Genomic DNA, 22,354 nt, shown 5'->3' with positions numbered 1-22,354 from the left:
AGAGAATTTATTGTTTGTTTCTGCCAACCATTGTTGATAGGCTTTTGACCTTCATGTCCTAGAGCATTTACTTTTTAAAAAGTAATTCCAATTATGAATCTGTATCTCCTGTAACTTCGAGTTATTTTTCCTAAGAATCTGAAAATCATTCCTTCAAAATGTAATCATCAGGAGGATACAACTTTGTCTCCAAGTCTCAGTGTGAGGATGGAGCCTAACTTTGATAATTGCTAGCTAGTGAAAACAGCTAGCCTCATCACATTTATGGTGAACAATGTAATGATTCACTTCTCTGACTCTACTTGAGCCATATCTCTTGGTATCCAACCCATTCTTCCTATAAGAGACAGTCACTTCTGCACAAATCAGAACAGAGCTATCTCTATGGAATAAAAATCTGTTTGTATAACTTTATTCACTAGTTTCCAGGTGTGTTTATCTTTGGCAGATTTGAAAAAAGAACAATCCACATGACTAGTAGCAGAGTTTCCCAAGTAGAGGGATAGCCAGGAAGGGGTGAAAATACAAGAGCATTTAGCCTGTACGAGTAAAAAGGAGTCCAGTGTGGCAAGAGCAGAGGAAGTAATAGAAATATGGTGTGGTAGCTAATGTCAGAGGGTAAATGGAAAGGCAGATGGAATAGCATGTAGGCATTTATAAACTACTTGAAGGTAAGTATTTTAGCTTTTACGCTCACTGGAATGGGGGGACCACTAGAGGAGAGAATAGAATATAGGAACTTATAAACTACTTAAAAGTAAGTACTTTAGCTTTTACTCTCACTGGGGTGGGGAAACCAGTGGAGGATGGGAGTAGAGGAGGGACATGATTTTGCTTGCATTTTGCAAGGATCGTTCTGCTATTTGAGACCAAATGTACTGGTATTGGAAGACAGGGTTTGAAGTAGAAAGTTCAATTAAGAGGTTACTGAAATGAATCGTGTGAGATATGATGGTGGCTCAGTTAAGGGTGACAGCAGTGATAACATCAGATTCTGGATATACTTTAGTTCCTGATGGATTAGATAAGAGAAGTTAAAGGAAGTGTCAGCTATGATTTCAAAGTTTTTGTCTGGAGTAGCTGACAGAACAGAGTGTCTTTCAACTGAGATGTGAGCAGGCTTTGGAGGGGGCAGTGGAAAGGAGAGCCTCATAGGAGTTCAGTTTCAGACATGTTTATAACATCTGTTAGATATTTATGGGGTGACTGAGTAAGCAGTTGGGTACTCAAGTCTGAAGTTCTGGGAAGCATCTATAACACAGATTCAAATCTGGGATTCATTGGGAAATATATTATGTTGAAAGCCATAGAGTGCATGAGGAGACCAAGGAAATGAGTGCAGCTAAAAAGAAGAGAACCTAGAATCAAAGCCCACCAATGATGGTAGAAGTTTGGAAGAAGAGGAAGCAGCAAAAGAGAATAAGAAGGAAGTGCCAACCAGGTAGGTGGAAAGCTAAGAAAGTTTAGTAACCTGGAAACCAAGAGAAGAAAGGTTTATCAAGGAAGAGCAAATGACCAACTGTTGCTGCAAAATTAGGACTGAGAAGTGACCATTAGATGTGAAGGTTATTGGTTATCTTGACAGTAGTAGTCTGAACGTAGTGGGGGGTAGTGAGAGCCTAAGAGGAAGCAGTGTGAGAAAGAAGGAATTGGGAAGAGTATGGACAATTTTTTTGAGGAGTTTCCTTGCAAAGAGAAGCAGACAAATGTATCAGTCAGCAGTGAAAAAAATAAAGTTCAGAGTTGGCTCTTAACAGGTGTGTATTACTGACAACAGTAATGATACTTGCATCCACATCCTAAATTACTTTCAAACAAGGTATTTTGATGGGCCTTTCTACATGCAAAACAGTCATACAATCATCATTGTTGTCCTCAATTGATAGATGAAGAAACAAAAAGCGTGAACAGAGAAAGGTAAGTAACTTTCACACTTCAGCCCAGAAAGAGAAATAACCTGTTTCCACAGATAAAAGTGTACATTATAAAATAGCACTATCTCTCAAGTAGAGTTAAAGTTAGTATATTGTCCAACAACCTGAATGGCTATATCCAAGGGAATTATTGAGAACCCAGCCATGGCTGTGTACAACACAAGTGCCTACATTTTGCCTGTGCCCACACCAAGAAGATACATCATCTACATAATTTTCAAATATGTTGTGTTGTTCTCCCAGTTTCATGGTAAGTAACTTTATCGGTTAAAATATAGGGAACTGGAAGAAAGCTTTTTAAAGGGCTAGGAAAGTGAGAGAAGCAATCTCAGGTGTCACTAGGAGTGCAGTCAGAACAGAAGCAACTGGGGCAGGGGTGAGTGTCAGTATGCAGGCGAGTGGTCTAAGTTGCATGTGTGGCCATATGTACTCAATATAGGTTTGTAGGAGGATTTTCTTCACTGCTTTAGAACTTGACTAGGGTGCTTGGAATCTCCAGGTTGGTCTATGATTTTATAAAAGTTAATATAGATGGATGATATGAATTAGCATACTCATTTGTTGTATCTTTATACACTGCAAAATCTGGACACTCTCATGCACTGATCTTGCTCATAATCATTTTGTTCATCAACTATTAAGCAAAATATTGTATTATGTACTATGGGATTTTCAAAGACAACTGTTCCTGTTGTCAAAAAACCTAATTTCTACTAGGGAAAAAGATATATAAATAGCTATAGGATACAAAGTTCTACAAGAGAAGTATTAAAATTCTACTAGATTAATTCACAAGAGGAAGTGCTTATTTTGCTTTGGTTAATCAAAGAAAATTTCATGAAAAAGACATTTGAGGAGTGGCTTGGAATTTGTGTGGAATTTGAATGTGAAGAGATAGAAACAAGGTTATTTCAGTGGGAACAGTGCAAATAAGAGTGATGTGAAAGTGTAGTAGATATGGAAAATGTAAATCCTTAAATTTGGCAAAGTATGATGCTCTGATTCTGAACTCTGCCTTGACTGCTGAGGGGCTGTGAAAGGGCCATTCAACTGGCCACTGAAAGAGAAATAAAAAATATCTTGAATGATTACAACTACTATATATATATATATATATATATATATATATATATATATATATATATTTGTTTTTTGATGACAACATGAATTCAATTAAAAAACATTACTGAATTATTCATTTATTATATATTTCTTTTTTTAAATATATTTTTTAGTTGTGATTGGACACAATACCTTTATTTAATTATATATGGTTATGTGGTGCTGAGGATCAAACCCAGCGCCTCACATGTGCTAGGCAAGTGCTCTACCGCTGAGCCACAACCCCAGCCCCTATTATGTATTGGAGTTGTGTGTTCAAAAAGGCTGATGGGTTCTGGAGTGAAGACAAACTGTAAGGGACTCCCCCTGAAATTAATGGCAATTTCCTGATGGCTTGTTTTTCTCTAGGACTTGAAACAGTTCCTTTTCAAATGAAAGTTTTAAATCTCTGAACTTCCTCATAATGAGAATAACAACTTTCTCCTGCTGAGGACTGACATCACGGAAATTAAGGATGATGTATACTCTGGCAAAGTACAGCCTAGCTAAAATCTACATGTGTGCATAACCTGGCTTTTGTGTCTATCAATTGCAACTGCTTCTGTGGGAAAGACAAAGAAGCAAGCAAACTAGGTGCTTCTTCCCATTTTAATCAAACTGCATCACAATTCATTTTTCCTTTTTACCATCATTCGCCTATATTTTTATGTGGGTGCCTGGGATACAAGCAGGGTCCTGGGGTAGGCTAGGTGAGAATAACAAAACCTTTACGTGAACTCAATTGTGTGCGTTGTGCTGTAGAAGTCTTGAGTTTGTTTCCTTATCCCTGGAGTGTGGACTATAAAAACCAACCATATTTTGACGATTAGGAAAACAACTGGCACATTTTAGGTGCACAGCAAATGAGAAGAAGCATAAAAAGAAAAGATGAAGCGAAATTATAATCCACCTTGAATACCGAATTAAAGAACTAGTGCTTTTACTTTAGGCATGGTTGTTACCGAAAGGTTGTTTGAACGGCAAGAAGTCAAGAAGTAACACAAGGTATTGCAGCGGCGTTGGCAGTGCTCTCAACGCGGCATAACGAGGCATTAGCAGTGAAATTCTGGAGTATTTTGGGGTATCAAACAACAGGACTCCGCCTTTATTATATAAGGACTGTAAAGTAACAAAGACCGATATTTCGATCTAGGATGCTGTTAACAACAAAAAGTAAACAGAGATATTAAGTTCACTTTGAGCTTAAATCCTGAAATCATTGTCAACTGAACAAGGAAGGGTACAAAAACCGCTGAACATGATTTGTGCTAAAACAAGGATCCAGAAAATGTGCTCATTCTCCTAAAACCTACGAATTCTTAAAATCAAGCCTTTAGACCTTTCATTTTTTTAATTAAAAAAGAAAATACAAGGAAAACAAAACAACCACCACAACAAAAACCCGGCGGCGTAATCCGTTATTAGGACACCATACGACAAGCTGCTATCATGGACGCGACACACTCCTTCTGGCCCTGAGATTCCGCGCCCGGTGATGTCACCAGGACGCGCGGCGCGCTCCTGCGTCTCGGCAGACGTGGTACGTCATTACCAACGAGGGGCAGCAGGCGGGGCGACCCTCTAACGTCCTCGCTCGCTCCCTCGTGGCAACTGGTTTCGAGGCCCAACGCTGATCGCTTAGTCCTCATTCTTCTGTCAGTCTGGATCAGCGCATGCGTCCCACTTCTTGCCTGACCGAAAGCCGGTCGAAGGACGACGCCTTGAGGTTAAACCGAGGAGGTGCGGGAGGCGGGCCCGCGCCGGCGCAGTATTCTTGGAGAAGCCGGGGTTCTTGGCGGCCGAAACAGGTACCATGGCGGAGGGGCAGGTGATCGGCGACTTGTCTTCGGCCTCTGACAGTAAATCAGATAAAATCTCCAAGGTCGCCGCAGAGTCCCTAGACTCCGGGGACTACGACAGCAACTGCTTGTTCTGTCGGATTGCCAGGCAGCAGGAGACCAGCACCGAACTCCTGCCCTGTGAGGTGGGTGGACGTCCGACCGCCCCTCGGAGCTCCGGGAAGGAGGCCTAGCCGGTGTGGACCGGGTGGGGAGGATCCGGATCACCGTGCAGAGCTCGGGAGGCAAAGCGGCTGTGTGGACCTGCTGGGGAAGGCAGGGTGTTGTGTGAAGGACCCTGACTTCTCTCGGGAGACCCCCGGAGTGTCTCCAACGAGACACAGTTCCCAGGGGAGAAAAAGTAATGATAGAGCTGCAGGTAGCGAGATTCTTGCCATAAAAGAGCATTTGGGGACCTTTTATTCCAGGAATAATTCCTTTGATTACAGGAATTCTTTTTTCCTCCTTTCTAATTAGAGATCTTAAATTCTGAGCACTCTTCATAACCAACACCGACGAGAAATCTAGTAGAAAACAGATAATGCCAAAATGTTAGATTAGCTGAAAATCTGCTGGGGTTGAGGGCAGTGGGTCTGAAGTCCAACTTAATACTTAATAGCCTCTGATTTCTACTGAAGTGACATCAGTTGGGATATGTGGCAATTTTCAGACAGACTTTGCTCAGATATTTTCTGAGATATGTGATACACACCGTATTCAACCTGTTCTACTTGTTAAAAAAAAAGTCTTTTTGAGAAAATAAGCTCCCAAGATTGTGTAGTAATCATTCTTTAATTCGCTGCACTGAGAGGTGGTTTTGGAGTCGGTGGTGGACAAGATAAAAGGACAGACAGTCTGCCTGTAGGTTTTATAATTTAAAGGGTGGAATGCATACAGAGGTGGCAGCCAATTACAGTGCCCTGTGGTGTGGTCAGGTGGTTTTACAGTATTTTGTAAGCTTGTGGGAGGGGCATCTAACCCAGGTTTGAGAGCTAAGGGAGGAATTTCCAGAGGGATTGAGACATAGGTAGGAGAGCAACTGAAATGCAGTGGTGAGACAGAAGGCAGTTTCAGTTGATTGAGAAGAATCTGAGGGGAGTGTGAATATCAAATATAGTCAGCTTTCACAGAAATTTGGCAAACAGGAGGAGTTGGGGCTTAGGAGAAAGGCCCTGATTTCACTTCCCAGTGCCCTCTCCCAACACACAAAGGAACTAATTACCTAGTATTTAATTTGTATGTTTTTCATTATATGTGTATAATATATTTACAGTGTATTCATGTTATATTCATTATAAACATCTAGAAGTTATTGGGTTCATATGAAGTGGGGTATACTAATAATTTATATATACAGAGATCACTTGATTTGTTGGTAAGTTACCAACATCATGTAGACTTTAGTCTGGGAAACTATCCAGCAGAAGCTAAAGAAGATTCCTTACCACATAGACTTCTATACAATGTTTTCTTACCATGTTCTGCAGAATTGGACTAATCAAAGGTTAAATCATGCATTCTCATCAGGGAGTTTATCTATTCCCAAGGGGGTAAAAATTGGTTTTTGTTGTGGTGGGGGAAATATGTTACTCTTCTTATATAGGAAAATCCTATGCACAGAATCTATGCACAAATTTGCATAGAATGCATAAACAGATAAATAATATATCTATGGTATTAAAATCCTATGAATGTCTTAAAAGGATCCTAGAGTGGCAATAATGGGAAAATGGTTAAACAGTACTGGATTAGATTTCATCATGTTTGAGCTCATACTGAGGAAAATTTATTATTAATATAACTCCTCCATCTTTGATAATCAAAGTTGTTCTAAAACCTTAGATGACATGATATTCAAATGTTCTTCCAAATGTTATTACTTTTTATTTGCTTTAGGTATCAGGGCATAGTTTGTGGTAAGAAAAGCTATTCTAGATATTTTAAACAGAAATCGGCTTAACGTATGGAATTACTGCTAGAAAAAAATCATTGAAAGGTCTAGAGGAGTGGATTCTAGTGGAATAGTGTCCAAAAATAACATCCAGAACATCACTGCAGAATCTTTCACAAGATAATCTACCTATGCTTCTTGCTAGTTTTATTTTTGTTATTTGTTCTTTTTAGTTATAGATGACAATAGAATATATTTTCACATGTCATACATTCATGGTGTATAATTTCCCATTCCCGTGGTTGCACATGATGTGGAGTTTACTCCAGTTGTGTATTCATATGTTAACATAGGAAATTTATGTCCAATTCATTATACTGTTTTTCTCATTCCCACCCCCCTCCCTTCCTCTCACTACCCCTGTGTAGTCCAACAACCCCGCCTTATTGTGAGTTGCACCAATTTGCAAATTTGCAGTCCCACCAGCAGTGTATGAGTGTACCTTTCCCCCCACATCCTCGCCAACATTTATTGTTACTTGTATTCTTGAAAATTGCCATTCTGACTGGGGTGAGATGAAATCTCAATGTAGTTTTTTTAAGAGAGAGAGAGAGAAAGAGAGAGAATTTTTTAATATTTATTTTTTAGTTTTCGGCGGACACAACATCTTTGTATGTGGTGCTGAGGATGGAACCTGGGCCGCATGTATGCCAGGCGAGCGCGCTACCGCTTGAGCCATATCCCCAACCCCTCAATGTAGTTTTAATTTGCATTTCTCTAATTGCTAAAGATGTTGAACCTTTTTTCATCTACTTATTGACCATTCAAATTTCTTCACTTCTTCTGTGAAGTGTCTCTTCAGTTCCTTTGCCTGTTTATTGATTGGTTATTTGTTTTTTGGTATTAATTTTTTAAAATTCTTTATATATCCTGGCGATTAATGCTGTATCTGAGGTGTAGGTGGCAAAGATTTTCTTCCATTCTGTAGGCTCTCTCTTCATGTTCTTGATTGTTACTTTTGCTATGAAGAAGCTTTTTAGTTTGATACAATCCCATTTATTTATTCTTGATTTTACTTCTTGTGCTTTCAGAATCTTGTTGAGGAATTTGGTTCCTGAGCCAAATGATGGAGATTTGGGCCTACATTTTCTTCTAGTAGGTGTAGGGTCTCTGGTCTAATGCAAATGGCAAAAATTTTCTCCCGTTCTGTAGGCTCCTTGCTAGTTTTAAAATATTAGGAATATATCATAGAAATAGTTGCATGAGTATATAGAGATTATTATTGTTCCTTTTTATAACCAAATAATACTTCATTATATGGATTTATCACAATTTATTCAGCCACTGTTCTAGTTGAATTATGGATCTTCTTGTTATTTTCATTCTCTCATCATAAATCTCACTGCAAAGAATAATTTTACTTATATAATTTCATATTTTTTGGCAGCATATCTTTGGAATAGAAGTATAGTCTTAAAATAGAGATCCAAATAGTGACTCAACCAATAGTAGCAATGAGAGAGAGTATGACATCAGAGAGCCAATTTCAATATGTTTGAAATCTTGGTGGAAATCTAATTTAATCACTAATGTCATTAAGTTTCTTTGCTTTTGATAGGACTTTTTTTCTATTCCTGGTGCTGATCACAGATATGTTGATGGTAGTAGTTGTTGTTTTTTTAAAATTAGAATTAGGAAAACAAATTATACGTAATAATACATAAAATATTTCAAAATAGAGGTTTGGGAGATGGACAAAGAACTGAGTATTCTGGTCATATAGCTGAGTCATGGAGTGTGAAACAGCAGGTATATATAGGAATGTTTTTTTCTGCTGATATCCTTTAGATTGACATTTTCTAGTTTTATTAATCCAAAAAATGTTACTCCTGCTTTGAGGCAGAATTCAGTTTTATCATCTCAAACTAATTCTAATCAGGATGTATTCTGAACCAGAAGGAATTGCCTCTGAATTTTTAAAAATCAATGTCATAATTGAGGGGAAATAAAAATATGAAAATATGATCAACTAATCTGGGCTATGTTAGTATGGCAATTTTGTGTTGCAAGATTTGATGGCCGGTACTACTTGTTTCTTAGCTGAAAGAAAAAATGGAAAACTTTATAAACAAGAACATTGTGACCCTTTACCTTATCCCTTTATAAAATAATCCATGTATATCAATATTTAAATTTATCACTAGACAGCGAAACCATAATAAAAAAATAGATAAACTGGTATAATTATCGTGTTTGCCATATTAGGATAATAATGAGATTACTGACATGAATTTGAGGTCCTCATTTAAATTGAATTTTTTCAATGAATTTTTGCTTTTGGAATGGAGAATAATGAGCAACTGTGCATTTGGGAAATTTTACTGAGGAAACTCTGCTTATTGATACTGATTTTTTTAAATCTAAGATTGATTAAAGTTCTGTAAGAAAGATAGATTTTTCTCTTGTAAAATCCGAAATTTTAAGGCTTTTTATTTGGAATAAATGATCATCTCATGTCAGAAGTTATGCTTGTTTTTATATACTTAGTACATAATCATAAAATTGCTCAGTATGGCTTTTTTTTTTTTGTAGCATGCATACCATTTTCCTTTCAGAGGTTTATGATGTTTAAGTTATGCCACAATAGTGTTAGGAAATTATTTTCTAAATTTCACTAACAAATACTTTTTTTTTCACTTTAGAATGAAGACTTTGTTTGCTTCAAAGATATAAAACCAGCAGCACCTCATCATTATCTTGTAGTGCCAAAGAAGCATATTAGAAATTGCAATGATCTAAAGAGAGAACAAATAGAATTGGGTAAGATGATGGCACTGTTATTCATAGATTTATCATCTTGAATTGGTATCAGCAATGGTAGTGACCATTAAAATATCTTGCTAGGATGAAAAGGGTCCATTATGACTGTTTGGAACTTTTTATTATAAAAAATTTCAAATGTATATAAAAATAGAGAGAACTGTATAATTCCCATGTATTCATCACTTAGCTTCAGTATTTATTAACTTGTGGTCATTTTTTCAAGTATTAACATCCCAGAGGTGACTTGAAGCAAACACCAGACATCATGTTATTTAATATTTAAATTTTTTCAAAGATAATGTTTCTCTTTGAATTTTTTAAAATGTTAGCATTTCTTGACTCTGCAAATGGAAAGTGCTATGAAAAAATTTAAACTAACAAGTTTCAATATGGCATATTGTCTCATAGTAAGATCATGTTTATACTCCATTAAGATCAATCACTAATGTAGATGAATTAGCAATAATTTAATTGTGAGATTTGAGTGATGAACTTAGTTTCTGAAAAGGAGATTCTGAATTTTGCTTCTTACAGAATTATTCTGTATTTTCCAACTTGTACCTTCTGTGACTCGTCAGCTATCATTTCCTAAAACATTCCTAAGTTCACTTCAAAATGTAATTTGTAGATTTTGTCATCAGGGTTTGGGATTAGTTTGGTTAATACTGTAAGTCACCCTATAAGATAGATAAATAAATGGAAATTTTGATTTGGATATAGTTAATTTAGGCTAGACTTGCCAGTTTTTAAATTGTTGTTTCTGGATACTACAAAGATTTTTAGTATTTGAAGTTCTTTTAGTACTTTTGAGAAACATATAGGTTTATACCAGAAGATAGCAGTTGAGCTTATAAAGATCAGATTTAACTTCATTTATTTATTTATTTGGTACTGGGAATTGAACCCAGGGGTGCTTGGTGCTTTGCTACTGAGCTACATCCCCAGTCCCCTGCCCGTTTTTTTTTTTTTTTTTTTTTTTTTTTTTTTTTTTGGTACTGGGGATTGAATTTGGGGCACTTAACCACATCCCCAGCCCTTTTTTATTTTTTTGTTTTTTGAGACAGGGTCTTGCTAAATTACTCAAGGCCTCACTAAGTTGTTGAGACTGGCTTTGAATTTGAGATCCTCTTGCCTCAGCCTCCCTAGCTGCTGGGATTACAGTTGTGTGCCAGTATCTGCCAGTCCTTTTTTATTTTATTTTTTTAGAATTTGAGACAAGGTCTCTGTAATTTGTACTTGTGATCCTTCTCCCTCACCATCACAAGTCGCTGGGATTAGAGGCATGTACCTCTGTACCCTGCAGATTTAACCTAAATTTACCTGAAATTGAAACATTCTAGTATTTCTTTGGTATTAAAAGTTTCCATTTCATTCTTGTGATAGTTTCTTAGATATTATATTTTCTTTAGAATTTTTGGAACTTTTCTATTTATTTTTAAGGTAGAGTTAGGTTTGGGAAAATAGAAGCTGCTGTTGTAACTAGTTTTATAACTGTTGCATATCAAATGTTATCAATTTTTAAGCAGCTGGTGGGTATTTGGGATTTCACTATGTTTTTTCTCTCTACTTTTATATATATTTGAATATTTTCATATTGAAATCTTAACAGTAGTGATTAATTTTTTATATAATCTGTAAAGGTAGAGAAGTATTAAGCATATGGAGGAGTTCAGTAATACTATCAAGTCTAGTGACCATTACTGACATTTATAGAATACCACTTAGCTGCAGAATACACATTTCTTGAAGAGCACATATTCACATTCATCAAAGTACAGTATATTCTAATCAGTAAAATATTTCGTATTGCAAATGCTTGAAGTTTAATAAAATGTCATCTGAAGATAATAAAATTAAATTGTAGAAATAACAAAACCTGGACTAAATATTTATAAATTAAAGAACATATTTCTAAATATTTTATATATATATATATATATATATATATATATATATATATATATGCACACACACTTATATTGCACACTTCTAAGTAATTCCTAAATAGGTCAAAGAAGAAAATAATTTTGAGTGGATTGGTCATAAAAATAAACATGTTAGAATTTGTGGGGTGCTGGTAAAGTGGTACCTAGGAGAAAATTTATGCTTTAAATGCTCATATTAGAAAAGGAAGTTTAAAACCAATGACTTCAGTTACCACTTTCAGATGTTAGAAAGAGGCAAGCAAATCAACCCAAAATAAGTATAAAAAATGAAATAATAAAGAGTATATAGCAATGAAATACAGATAGCAGATTTTATTTCATGTATTTTGAAGAATTTGATTTTATGTAAATATATAATTAGGATTGTCATATCTTCTCAATAAGTTGATTATTTAAATTATAAAATATCTCTTTATGGAAATATTCTTTGAGTCTATTTTGTGTGATAATTTAGCTGTTTCTACTTTATTATTTACTATTTGCATTGCATATTATTTTCTACTTTCAACCAAATGCATATTTATATTTAAATACTTGAAAACAAATATGGTTGAATCTTGTATTTTGTTAAAATATAAAATCTCTTAATTGGAATGTTTAGCCCATTGACTTTTAGTGTAACCATTATATCATTGGGTTTAGGTCTACTATTGTGCCATTTGTCCCATTTGTTATATGTTGCTTTATATCTTATTTTTCACTTTTGCTTTTTCATATTTCTCTTTAATTTATCTGTTGTCATATTCACTGCTTTTTAAAAAATATTCCTTTTTTAGATGTTGATGGACTTTTATTTTATTCTTTTATTTATATGTGGTGCTGAGAATTAAACCCAGTTCCTTACACATGCTAGGCAAGTGCTCTACCATTGAGCCATAACCCCAGTCCACCCCCCATATTTACTACTTTTTATATTTCTTTACTTAGTGGTTGCTTCAGAGAGGTTATAATACACATCCTTTAATTACCAGGCCTTGCTTAATACAGGCATTATATCAATTCTTTTAAAATGTAAGAAACTGGTAGTCTCCCAGTGCAAGCCTGATTTAGAGAAGTAAATATTAGCAGTTTAGTAAGCCTCAATATAACAGCTGTCCTTTGTTGAATCTCTTACTTCTTCCCCTTTTAGATGCATGATTATACTATGTATAGGCTTAGGGTTTCCCATTATACTTTGAAGACCCAGGCTACCAACATTTTTCTAATAGGGAGACTTCTTTTTCCCACTTTCGGCCATGAAAAAAAAAAAAAAAAGATGAAAAATGATAGGACATAGAAATTGGAAGTCAAAATCATTATATAAATGTTTAACTAGTAAAGACTAGGATCAATTGAAGGGATATCTTATTTCTAATTTGGGCTTAAAGACAAATTTGGTTTTTCTGTCTTTTAAAAAATTTGTTTTTGAATTGACAAAAATGTACATGTTTATTTTATATAAGATGTCTTGAAATATGTATACATTATGAAATGAGTAAATTGAGCTAATTAACATATACATTAACTCATATGCTATTTTTTGGTGATGAGAAAACTTAAAATCTACTATCATTTTTAAGGATAACAGTACATTCTCATCATGTTGTATGAACTTACTCCTTTTAATTGAGGTTTTGTGTTGTTTGACCAACATCTCCCAACCCTACCCCACCTCCAGCCCCTGCTAACCGCCATTCTACTCTGTTTCTATGAGTTTAGCTTTTTTAGATTTGATATTTAAGTGAGATCATACACTATTCAGCTTTCTGTACCTTGCTTATTTTACTGAGCATGATGTCCTCTAAGCTCATCCATGTTGTCACACACCAGAATTTCTTTCTTTTTAAAACTCAATATCATTTTATTTTGTGTGTATATATACATATATACGTATATGTGATATTTTCTTTATCCATTCATCTGATGGTGGACACTTAGGTTAATTCTGTATTTTGCATATTGTGGATAATGCTGTGGTGAACATGCTATCTTTTTTCTTAATTCAATTTCTGTATAATTACCTATTCTCTTTATTAAAATAGGCATCACTATAATGTTCTAAATAGCCACTTGATAATATCTCTCAACTGCTTTCCAAAGCCAACTTATGTGTGTAATATTTTGTGATAATGATAATGCACTAGAGCTCAATTTGAATATTCATTTCAGTTGTCGATGAACAGATTTCTTGGTGACTTAAAGCTATTGAATGTGTCTCTAAATGTTTCCCCATTTGACGTGACTTTTGACCAGAACCCCAAAACTTAAGATTAATAACAATTTAGTGAACTTAATGTCTCCTATATATTGGTCTAATGTTTCTTTCCTGTTTTATAGTGGAAAACATGGTAACTGTTGGAAAGACCATTCTTAAAAATAACAATTTCACTGACTTTTCAAATATGAGGTATGTATACATCAGATAGAAACTAACATTTTGCATTATTGATTTTTCTGACATGTTATTTTTCATGAAAAAGAGAATAGCAGTTACAGAATTTTGGTTTAAATACATTTTTTCCTGAAAGTGAGAATATAGTTCATATAATAAAAATTTGATAAAACTTCTTCCTCTCATTTCTTAATATCTTCCAAAAATATCTACTTAATAGTTTAGACAGCCAAATATATATAAACAATGGGTAGTTAAAATAGTTATGAGTCCTTTTTTTCTTTATTCTGTTTGGGATTTCTGTAAAATTGTGTATAAAATGAATTTTATTAGACCAATCTTTATTTTTTGTGATTTAAAAAGACATTATTAACTCTGCACAACCAGAGATATGAAAAATTGTACTCTATATGTGTAATATGAATTGTAATGCATTCTATTATCATATATAACAAATTAAAATGATAAAGAATACATTATTAGACTTCTGGCATGAAATTAAATTGGATTTATTGCCTGCTAATTTGAACTCTGGCATTTGCCAATCTGAGCAAAAACACATAATGTTCAATTAACTGTTTTAATTAATTTAAATGATAGTATTCTTTTTAAAAAGATTTCTGACTTTGTCCTGTGTGATGTAAGCAGTACCAAGGCAAGGTATAGTAGAGATACTTAACACTTCTGAACCAGAATTCAGAATTCTGAATCCATATCATTTGTGTACTGTACTTGTACTAGCTGTGCCATTTTAGACAAGTCATTTTAGTTATCCACAATAATACTGCTCTACCTACTTGTATACTAATAAGACTGTGTGTATGAAGATCCTCTGAAAACTGTTAAGCATTATCCTAATGTGGTAATGACAAGTAACATATGGTATTTAAGATGTTCTGGCCTGAAGAAACATGTTCCTTTCTCAGTTTTGGAACTGCTTATTAGAAAAAAGAATACTGGATAAGGAGTCAAGATCCCTGAAATTTACTCCTAGCTCCATCATATTTTAATTTTGTGGCCTTGGGAAGAGTCTTTTTTTTTTTTTTGAGAAAGAGTCTGGCTGTGTTGCCCAGGCTGGTCTCAAACTTTGGGATCACGTGATCCTTCTTCCTCTGCCTCTCAACTAGCTGGGGCTACAGGCATGAACCATTGTGCTCAGCTCTTAAACTTTTAATCTTTGCTTACCCATCTTTAAAGTGAAATTGAAAATGGATTTTTAAGAGGTTAAATCATACTTATGAATAATTATCATCTGACTTATTTTTAGTATTAAATTTAGGTGATCAAAGTTTTTTTTTTAACAAGATGATATGATTGATGTCACTTTTGAAATACTGGTTCGCAAAGAAATGCCTGAGTACTTTATTACAGGAGAAAGCATGCCATCTACTGGTTATACCTTGGAATAAAGTAACACTACTACTTGTGTGCCCCAAAACTTTATCAGATTCATTACAGGAACATATCTTAGAATTCAAACTTAATGTTATAAGGACTGAACTGATAAGGAGTAATGTCAGCTCAGAATTTATAAAGGTTATTCTGAGATATAATGTGCTATTAAGCCCTTCCTTGTTAAAGAGTTTATTACTATGAACTTGAACATGAAAAGAAGAGGAACTGTGTGAATACTATGAAGTGTGTAAAGAAATATACTAAAAGAGATATGTGAGTGGTATTCTTTCTACTTTAGGTAACATATTTTATTTTGTATATCTTTTATATGTCATTTAACCTATAAATTGTTTTTAATTATTGTAGAGCTGATTTGTCAATCATTTCTTTCTTCTCTGTTTTAGGATGGGTTTCCATGTGCCACCATTCTGTTCCATTTCCCACTTGCACCTTCATGTTCTGGCACCAGTCAGTCAGTTGGGCTTCTTATCCAAGTTGGTTTATAGAATAAATTCCTATTGGTTTATCACAGTAAGTGTTATTGTATCAAGAATATGCAAACATATTTAAAATATTTGTCCTTTTGTTGAAGCTTCTTTTCTTGCAAGATTAGGCACTTATAGCTTGCAGTAGCTTGAACACCTGTTTTAACAAACTGCTTTGTATATATTCAAAGTTACTTTGGGGGATTTTGTAGTCATCAGGTCTATAGGGAGAGAAGCTATGGCCAATCTCTGCATTGCAATTAGGGTATATGATATAGAAAAGCAAGACATTAAGAATTTAGACTTTGGAGTCAGATTTGAATACAAATTCTGGCTCCATTGCTTACTTGAGGAATCAGGTACAGATTACTTTTTTTTTTTTTTTGGCTGATGTTGAACCTAGGGCCTGGTGCACGCTATATAAGTATTATACCACTGAGTAACGTCCGCAGCCCAGGTTTAAGTTCTGTATTACCTGTCCTTAGGGTTAATAAAAGAGATGATGAGATGATTTCTGTATAAAGCACTTAAATCAGTACTTTGTAAGGCTGAGAGTAAGGTCATTGGTAGAACGTTTGCCTAGCATTTGTTAGGCTCTGGATTCAATTGCTAGTATTGCCAATAAATAAATAGTACCTTGCAGATAGTACTCAGTAACTAAGTTAGGTACTGTTTCTACTATAATCAACATCAATATAGAAACTGATTTTTTTGTAGTTTTGTGTGCGTTTGGATGTGGTTACTGGAGATCAAACCCAGAGCTTTGTGCTAGGCAAGCAGTGTTTCACTGAGTTATGTCCCCAGCCCTTTTTATTTTTTTATTTTGAGACAAGGTCTTGTTAAGTTGCCTAGGCTGATCTTGAATTTGGAATTTTCCTATCTCAGGTTCCCAAGTAGCTTGAATTAAAAGCATGTGCCACCAACATGCTGGGCAAGTTTTTATAATATTTGTAAAGATTTTTTAACTTTATTTTATTCATTTATTTTATTATTTTTAGAAGTACCGTGTGCTAACCGATTGCGCCAGTGGAGCTCCTATTTTATTATTTTTAAAACAGGTCAAAGGTTATACATGTTTAATAGTAATGTCTACTTTACAATTACAAAATCATGTCCATTGAAGAAATTTTTTTATTATTAATTTTTCAAATTTATAAATGACAGTGGAATGCATTACAATACATATTACACATATAGAGCACAAATTTTTTATTATCTCTGGTTGTATACAAAGTATATTCACACCAATTCGTGTCTTATACATGTACTTTGGATGATGATGTCCATCACATTCCAACATCATTTATAACCCCATGTCCCCTCCCTTCCCCTTCCACCCCTCTGCCCTATCTAAAGTTTGTCTATTCCTCCCATGCTCCCCCTCCCTACCCTACTATGAATCCTTATATCAGAGAATCCTTATATCAGAGAAAACATTTGGCATTTGTTGATTGATTGTATATCATCTTCTATGATTTATATCATCTTCTGTGAGGTATCTGTTTTTTTTTATGTGGTGCTAAGGATTGAACCCAGTGCCTCTCACTTGCTAGGCAACTGTTTTACCACTGAGCTACAACGCCAGCCCCAGTTTTTGTAATTTTTGATTTTCAGTTTAAACTCCATAGAAAACTACTAAGAAAAGGACTTTAGTACTAGAGTTAACTACCTGATCTGTGGTTGAAGCTTGCAGCCTAAAATATTTGCAGAATCATGTTTGCTGAGTCAATAAGTAAAAGAAAAAATTTCAGTTATTTATAGGCTGGTGGTCTGACAGTTTCCTTAGACTCTGGTCTCTCTGGGATACTTGACCAGTAGACTCTGATCTCTCTGGAATACTTCACCAGTAATTTACCAGGCTCTTGTTTTTTGTGTCCATTATCATAAGATAACTGACAGTTACTATATCTGAATAATCAAATAGTATTTATTTGCCATTAGTCAGTGAATGATAGTATTCTAATAGTACAGAAGAAATTAAAAAGCCTCAGATTTCTAGAAACTTCAAATTTCAAACATCTCTCTCTTCAACATATCCAGATGATTTTATTTAGCATATTTAAGATTGTGTGTGTGTGTGTGTGTGTGTGTGTACTTGAAATAAAGTTGGGTGTTCAACAGGCAGCACTTGTGGTCTCTAAAAATCATATAGCCTTTAAAAAATTTTACAAATGGATTCCCTCCTTCCCTCCCTTCTTTCCTCCCTTCCTCCTTCCCCCCTTCCTTCCTTCCTTCCTTCCTTCCTTCCTTCCTTCCTTCCTATCTCTGTTTCTACTTGTCTATAAGATTTTGATTTGTGGTAAAAATTTAATTAAACCACATTTTGGGAGTGGGGAGTATAGCTTAATAATAGAATGTATTTTCTTTCATGAAAGTTTTCAGTTGGCAAACATGAATAAACAAAATTTTAAGATCTGTTAATGGTTTATCCTGGGAATCTAAAATCTTTAATCTGTATTCTCAGTAGTATATTATGAGACTTAAAAAAGATAAATATATTAAAGTTTATTCTAAAATATCTTATATAAAGTGTTCCAGATTATGAAGGAAGATTGAAAAAGGCTCTCTGAAATGATGTAACTTTAGTTTACTTTCAAAAATAGACTTTATTTTTTAGAGCAGGTTTAGGTTGTCAGTAAAATTGAATGCAAAATACAGAGTTCCCATATACGCTGTGCTTGCACATATGCGCAATTTTCCCCATTATCACATTCCCATCACAGTGGTTCATTTATTATAATGAGTGAACCAACATGATCTATCATTATTACTCAAAGTTTACTTTAGGGTTCACTCTTGATGTTCTACATTCTGTGGGTTTTGACAAATGTATGACATATTCTCACTAATGTAATATCATTCAGAATTTTCTGTTCTCTGCCTATTCATCCCCTTGATTCACTGACAACCATTGATTTTTTTTAATATTACCATAGTTTTGCCTTTGCATAAGGTCTTATAGTTGGAATCACACAGTACATAGCCTTTTCAGATTGACTTCTTTCTCTTAGTAATAACATTTAAGTTTCTTTCATATCTACATTATTTTTTAAAACTTTATTTTCCATTTCTTATTGATGCTTTTTAATGAATATATAATAGTTTATAAAATTTGCCTATTTGTATATAATGAAGAATACCTTTACTACAGTTCATAACATTATTAGTTTGTTTTTTTTTTTTTTGAGAGACATTTTTAGAAAGAGACTATATAGTACCTTGCTTTTCTGGTATGGCTTTTTTTTTTTTTTTTTTTTTTTTGATACCAGGGATTGAACCAGTGGCGCTTAACCACATCACCAGCCGTTTAATGTATTTTATTTAGAGACAGGGTCTTGCTGAATTGCTCAGGGCCTTACTAAGTTGCTGAGGCTGGCATTGAACTGTTGATCCTCCTACCTCAGCCTCCTGAGCCATTGGGATTACAAGTGTTTCTGGGTGGTATGGCTTATTATAATAGGATTGTCAAGAAAATTATTTGATAGATAATTATCTGATAATTATCAAAATTATCTGATATGATATCTGGAATAAAAACATGTTTATGTGTTTTTTTTTCAATTACAGACTGATTATTTGATTGAAAAACTAAGAATATGAAAATACCAACAATGGAAGACTTTCCTAATCTTGGCTCAGTATGAACTAATATTTTGATTTCTAATTGCAATTTTAAGGTTTGTTGGGTTTTACCAGAGGCTGTTGCTGAGTAGCCTTAAAATCTTTTCTGAACATCTGTTTTCTAAGGTCTATGATATAGTTATGTGAATACTTTTGTCACTGACTTTTTCTGTTGTAATGGTTGTCTAAGGATTTTGTGCATCAAATACTATAGATAAAATTCATTTAAAATCAAATTATTAATCAAGGGCTCTGTATTTTTTAAAAAGCTCAAGTAATTTCATTTCTCAGTAGTCTTAATAGTGATTTATTTATGAAGATTAAACTGATATAGAAAGTAATTTATTGGAACGTTTATTAGTATGAGGGAGAAAAAGAAATTAGCTATTTCTTAATCATTCTGCATAAATTTTCAAAATAAAGAATACCATACCTCACAGTAATCTCTGCTTGAGGAGGAAACACTTATGTATGTGTTACGTTTTACTCAAATTTTAAATAATATGTTCCAAGACCCTCACTGGGTACCTGAAACCCAAGGTAGAACCAAACCATATATATACTATTATTATTTTCCTATACATACATATCTGTGATAAAATGTAAATTATTAAGCAAATTAAGAGTTAACATAACTAATAATAAAATAGAATAATTGTAACAATATGTTTTAATATAATCACAGAATCACTATTGTCCTTAGGGCCATTATTAAGTAAAATAAAGATTACTTGAATTCTGTGAAACTAGGAGAGTCTGATAACTGAGATTGTTATTAAGTGACTAACAGTGACTAATCATCCATGCATTGTGTACTGCATGGATGATTTGTATCCCAGGTTGGATGGAGCAGGACAGTATGAGATTTTATTATGCTACTCAAAATGGCTGACAGTTTAAAATGTATGAGGTATGTATTTCTGGAATTTTTATTTAAAAATTTCAGACTACTATTGACAGTGGGTGACTGAAACTGTGGAAAGTAAAACCTCAGATGGGGGGGGGCTAATATAATGTGATTTCTAACAGGGATTTACAATAATAAGCAATTTGGTTATATAACAATCCACTATAGTAGAATACCTATAAGAACATAAAAGAGGAAGAAGCATAAAATATTGTATTAGAATTGGCAGAAACTGTTGCTTTTTATGTCATGCTTTTTGTACCAAAGGAGAATTAGAATAAAAAGTGGTTAGACCTACTTGTATTATAAAAAGGACCTGATTTGAAAACAGAAAGAGAAAGGCTTATATGAGAAATTTTATTTGAATAACTGTTAATATTATTGTATATCATTTCACAAAGCATGTTTCCTTAGCAATGGTCTTTGGTGCTAATCTATGGTCACATTAGTGAATGTGAATGAAAAAATGAAATAGGCACTGAAAGATAATCTCTAGTGGCTATTGATACCATGTACATGAAAAGAAATGAATATGAAGATTAATGTATTGCTGGATTACTAGTTTTCATTCCTTGTTTTGGCATATTAAACATAGTTTTAAGTAATAAAATACCTATTACAATGCTTAGTTATAACATCTGGAGTCAATTTTGTTAAGTTTGTTCATTAATTTATTTAGCAAATATTTATTGGGCATTTTCCATGTATCATACACTGCCAGGATCAGGGAATAAAGAAACGAGAAAGGACAGTCTGCCTTTAACTGCTTATATAGGAGCCTGACAAAAATCAGTCAGTAGAATTTGGTGTGTTGGGTGTCATGAGGTTTAGAGAAGAGGCTGTGGAGGGGCAACCACTTCTGAGAACAGGTAGTAGTAAAAATGAGTATTCAAGACTCATTTTTTGGGAGGTAGACAGTGGATTTTAGACTGAGAAAACCACATATTGTTTTTCATGATGTTTACATTCACTGTTAATTTACAATTGGCATGAATGTTCTAATTTCAGCTTATTTGCTGAAGGTGGAAAGTGAGATTTGCAGGGATTATGGGTTCCCAAAATTGTATGTTTGTCAGTATTGTTTTGTGAAATAGCTGAGCATTTGTATTTATAATAATAGTTACAAGCTTCTATAAATCAGTTATAAAATATGATTAGCTTCAGGGAAGAAATTTTAACATGTGCAGGCTTTGAATGTTTTATTATGTGAACTGGCAATGATATACATGAGATTATTATGACAATGACATGACAGATATTTAAGGAATTCTAAAATGCTTTATGGGTCTCCAAAAATGTGAATAGCCAAGTGACTCCATTTATATAGCTTTACAACCTTGTGTAAATTTTCTTTGTTGGAAAACCTTTGGAAATTCTCTTTACTTGGTAAAATTAATAATCAAATGACTACAAATAAAATTAACTTAGCCTTTTTTGGGGCGAGAGGGTAGTCTGAGCATTGAACTCCTTACCTGTCTATAAACATTAATTCAAAGCAACGTTAAGTCATAACCTGTCTTAAAAATGTTTAGTATAGAGAATATGTATATGCATGTTGTGATGTTATTCAATATAGTTATGGAATAATAAAATTATTATAATGAACTACTTCAAACTGTGCTTACTTACAAGAAAATGAAATAAAAAATAGAAAAATACTGTGTCAAGTTTTGCCTCTGTAGACTCTTTTTTTAAATATATTTTCTTTAGTTATAGGTGGACACAATTTTTATTTTACTTTATGTGGTGCTGAGGATCAAACCCGTGCTAGGTGGCGCTCTACTTTTGAGCCACAACCCCAGTCCCTCTGTGGACTCTTAATAATACTAAAAACATGTTCAAATGGTGTTTGATAAATTGGCTGATAACAGTACACAAAAGGTTCACTCTTGTTTCATACAAAGAATTGAAGGTCAGAGCACAATCTTTGTTATTGCAACACTCAAATATTTCTAGGTTTTGATGTCAAAAAGTCCTCTACAAAACACAAGTTTCATTAAATTTTCAGTATGTACTAGGTACAGGTACTCCCAAGTTACCAA

General features: G+C 34.0%; 1 protein-coding gene across 2 annotated transcripts; it reads left to right on the top strand.

The window, feature by feature from the left end:
• Positions 1-4,510: 4,510 nt before the first annotated feature.
• On the top strand, positions 4,511-21,971 carry Hint3 (histidine triad nucleotide binding protein 3). Of its 2 annotated transcripts, none has more exons than XM_077801646.1 (5): positions 4,511-4,843; positions 9,467-9,584; positions 13,850-13,919; positions 15,704-15,830; positions 19,352-21,971. In XM_077801646.1, the coding sequence occupies exons 1-5, from the start codon at positions 4,709-4,711 to the stop codon at positions 19,382-19,384; spliced, it is 483 nt and encodes a 160-aa protein (XP_077657772.1). In that variant the 5' UTR covers positions 4,511-4,708; the 3' UTR covers positions 19,385-21,971. The 2 variants fall into 2 exon arrangements, with proteins under 2 accessions (XP_077657772.1, XP_077657771.1); XM_077801645.1 differs by having other exon boundaries at positions 4,776-5,019.
• The last annotated feature ends 383 nt before the right edge of the window (positions 21,972-22,354 follow it).

This window comes from Urocitellus parryii, chromosome 8, assembly GCF_045843805.1.
Source record: "Urocitellus parryii isolate mUroPar1 chromosome 8, mUroPar1.hap1, whole genome shotgun sequence".
Taxonomy (NCBI): Eukaryota; Metazoa; Chordata; class Mammalia; order Rodentia; family Sciuridae; genus Urocitellus; species Urocitellus parryii.
Note: the sequence above shows the minus strand (reverse complement) of the source record. Positions and strands in the feature narration are given on the sequence as shown.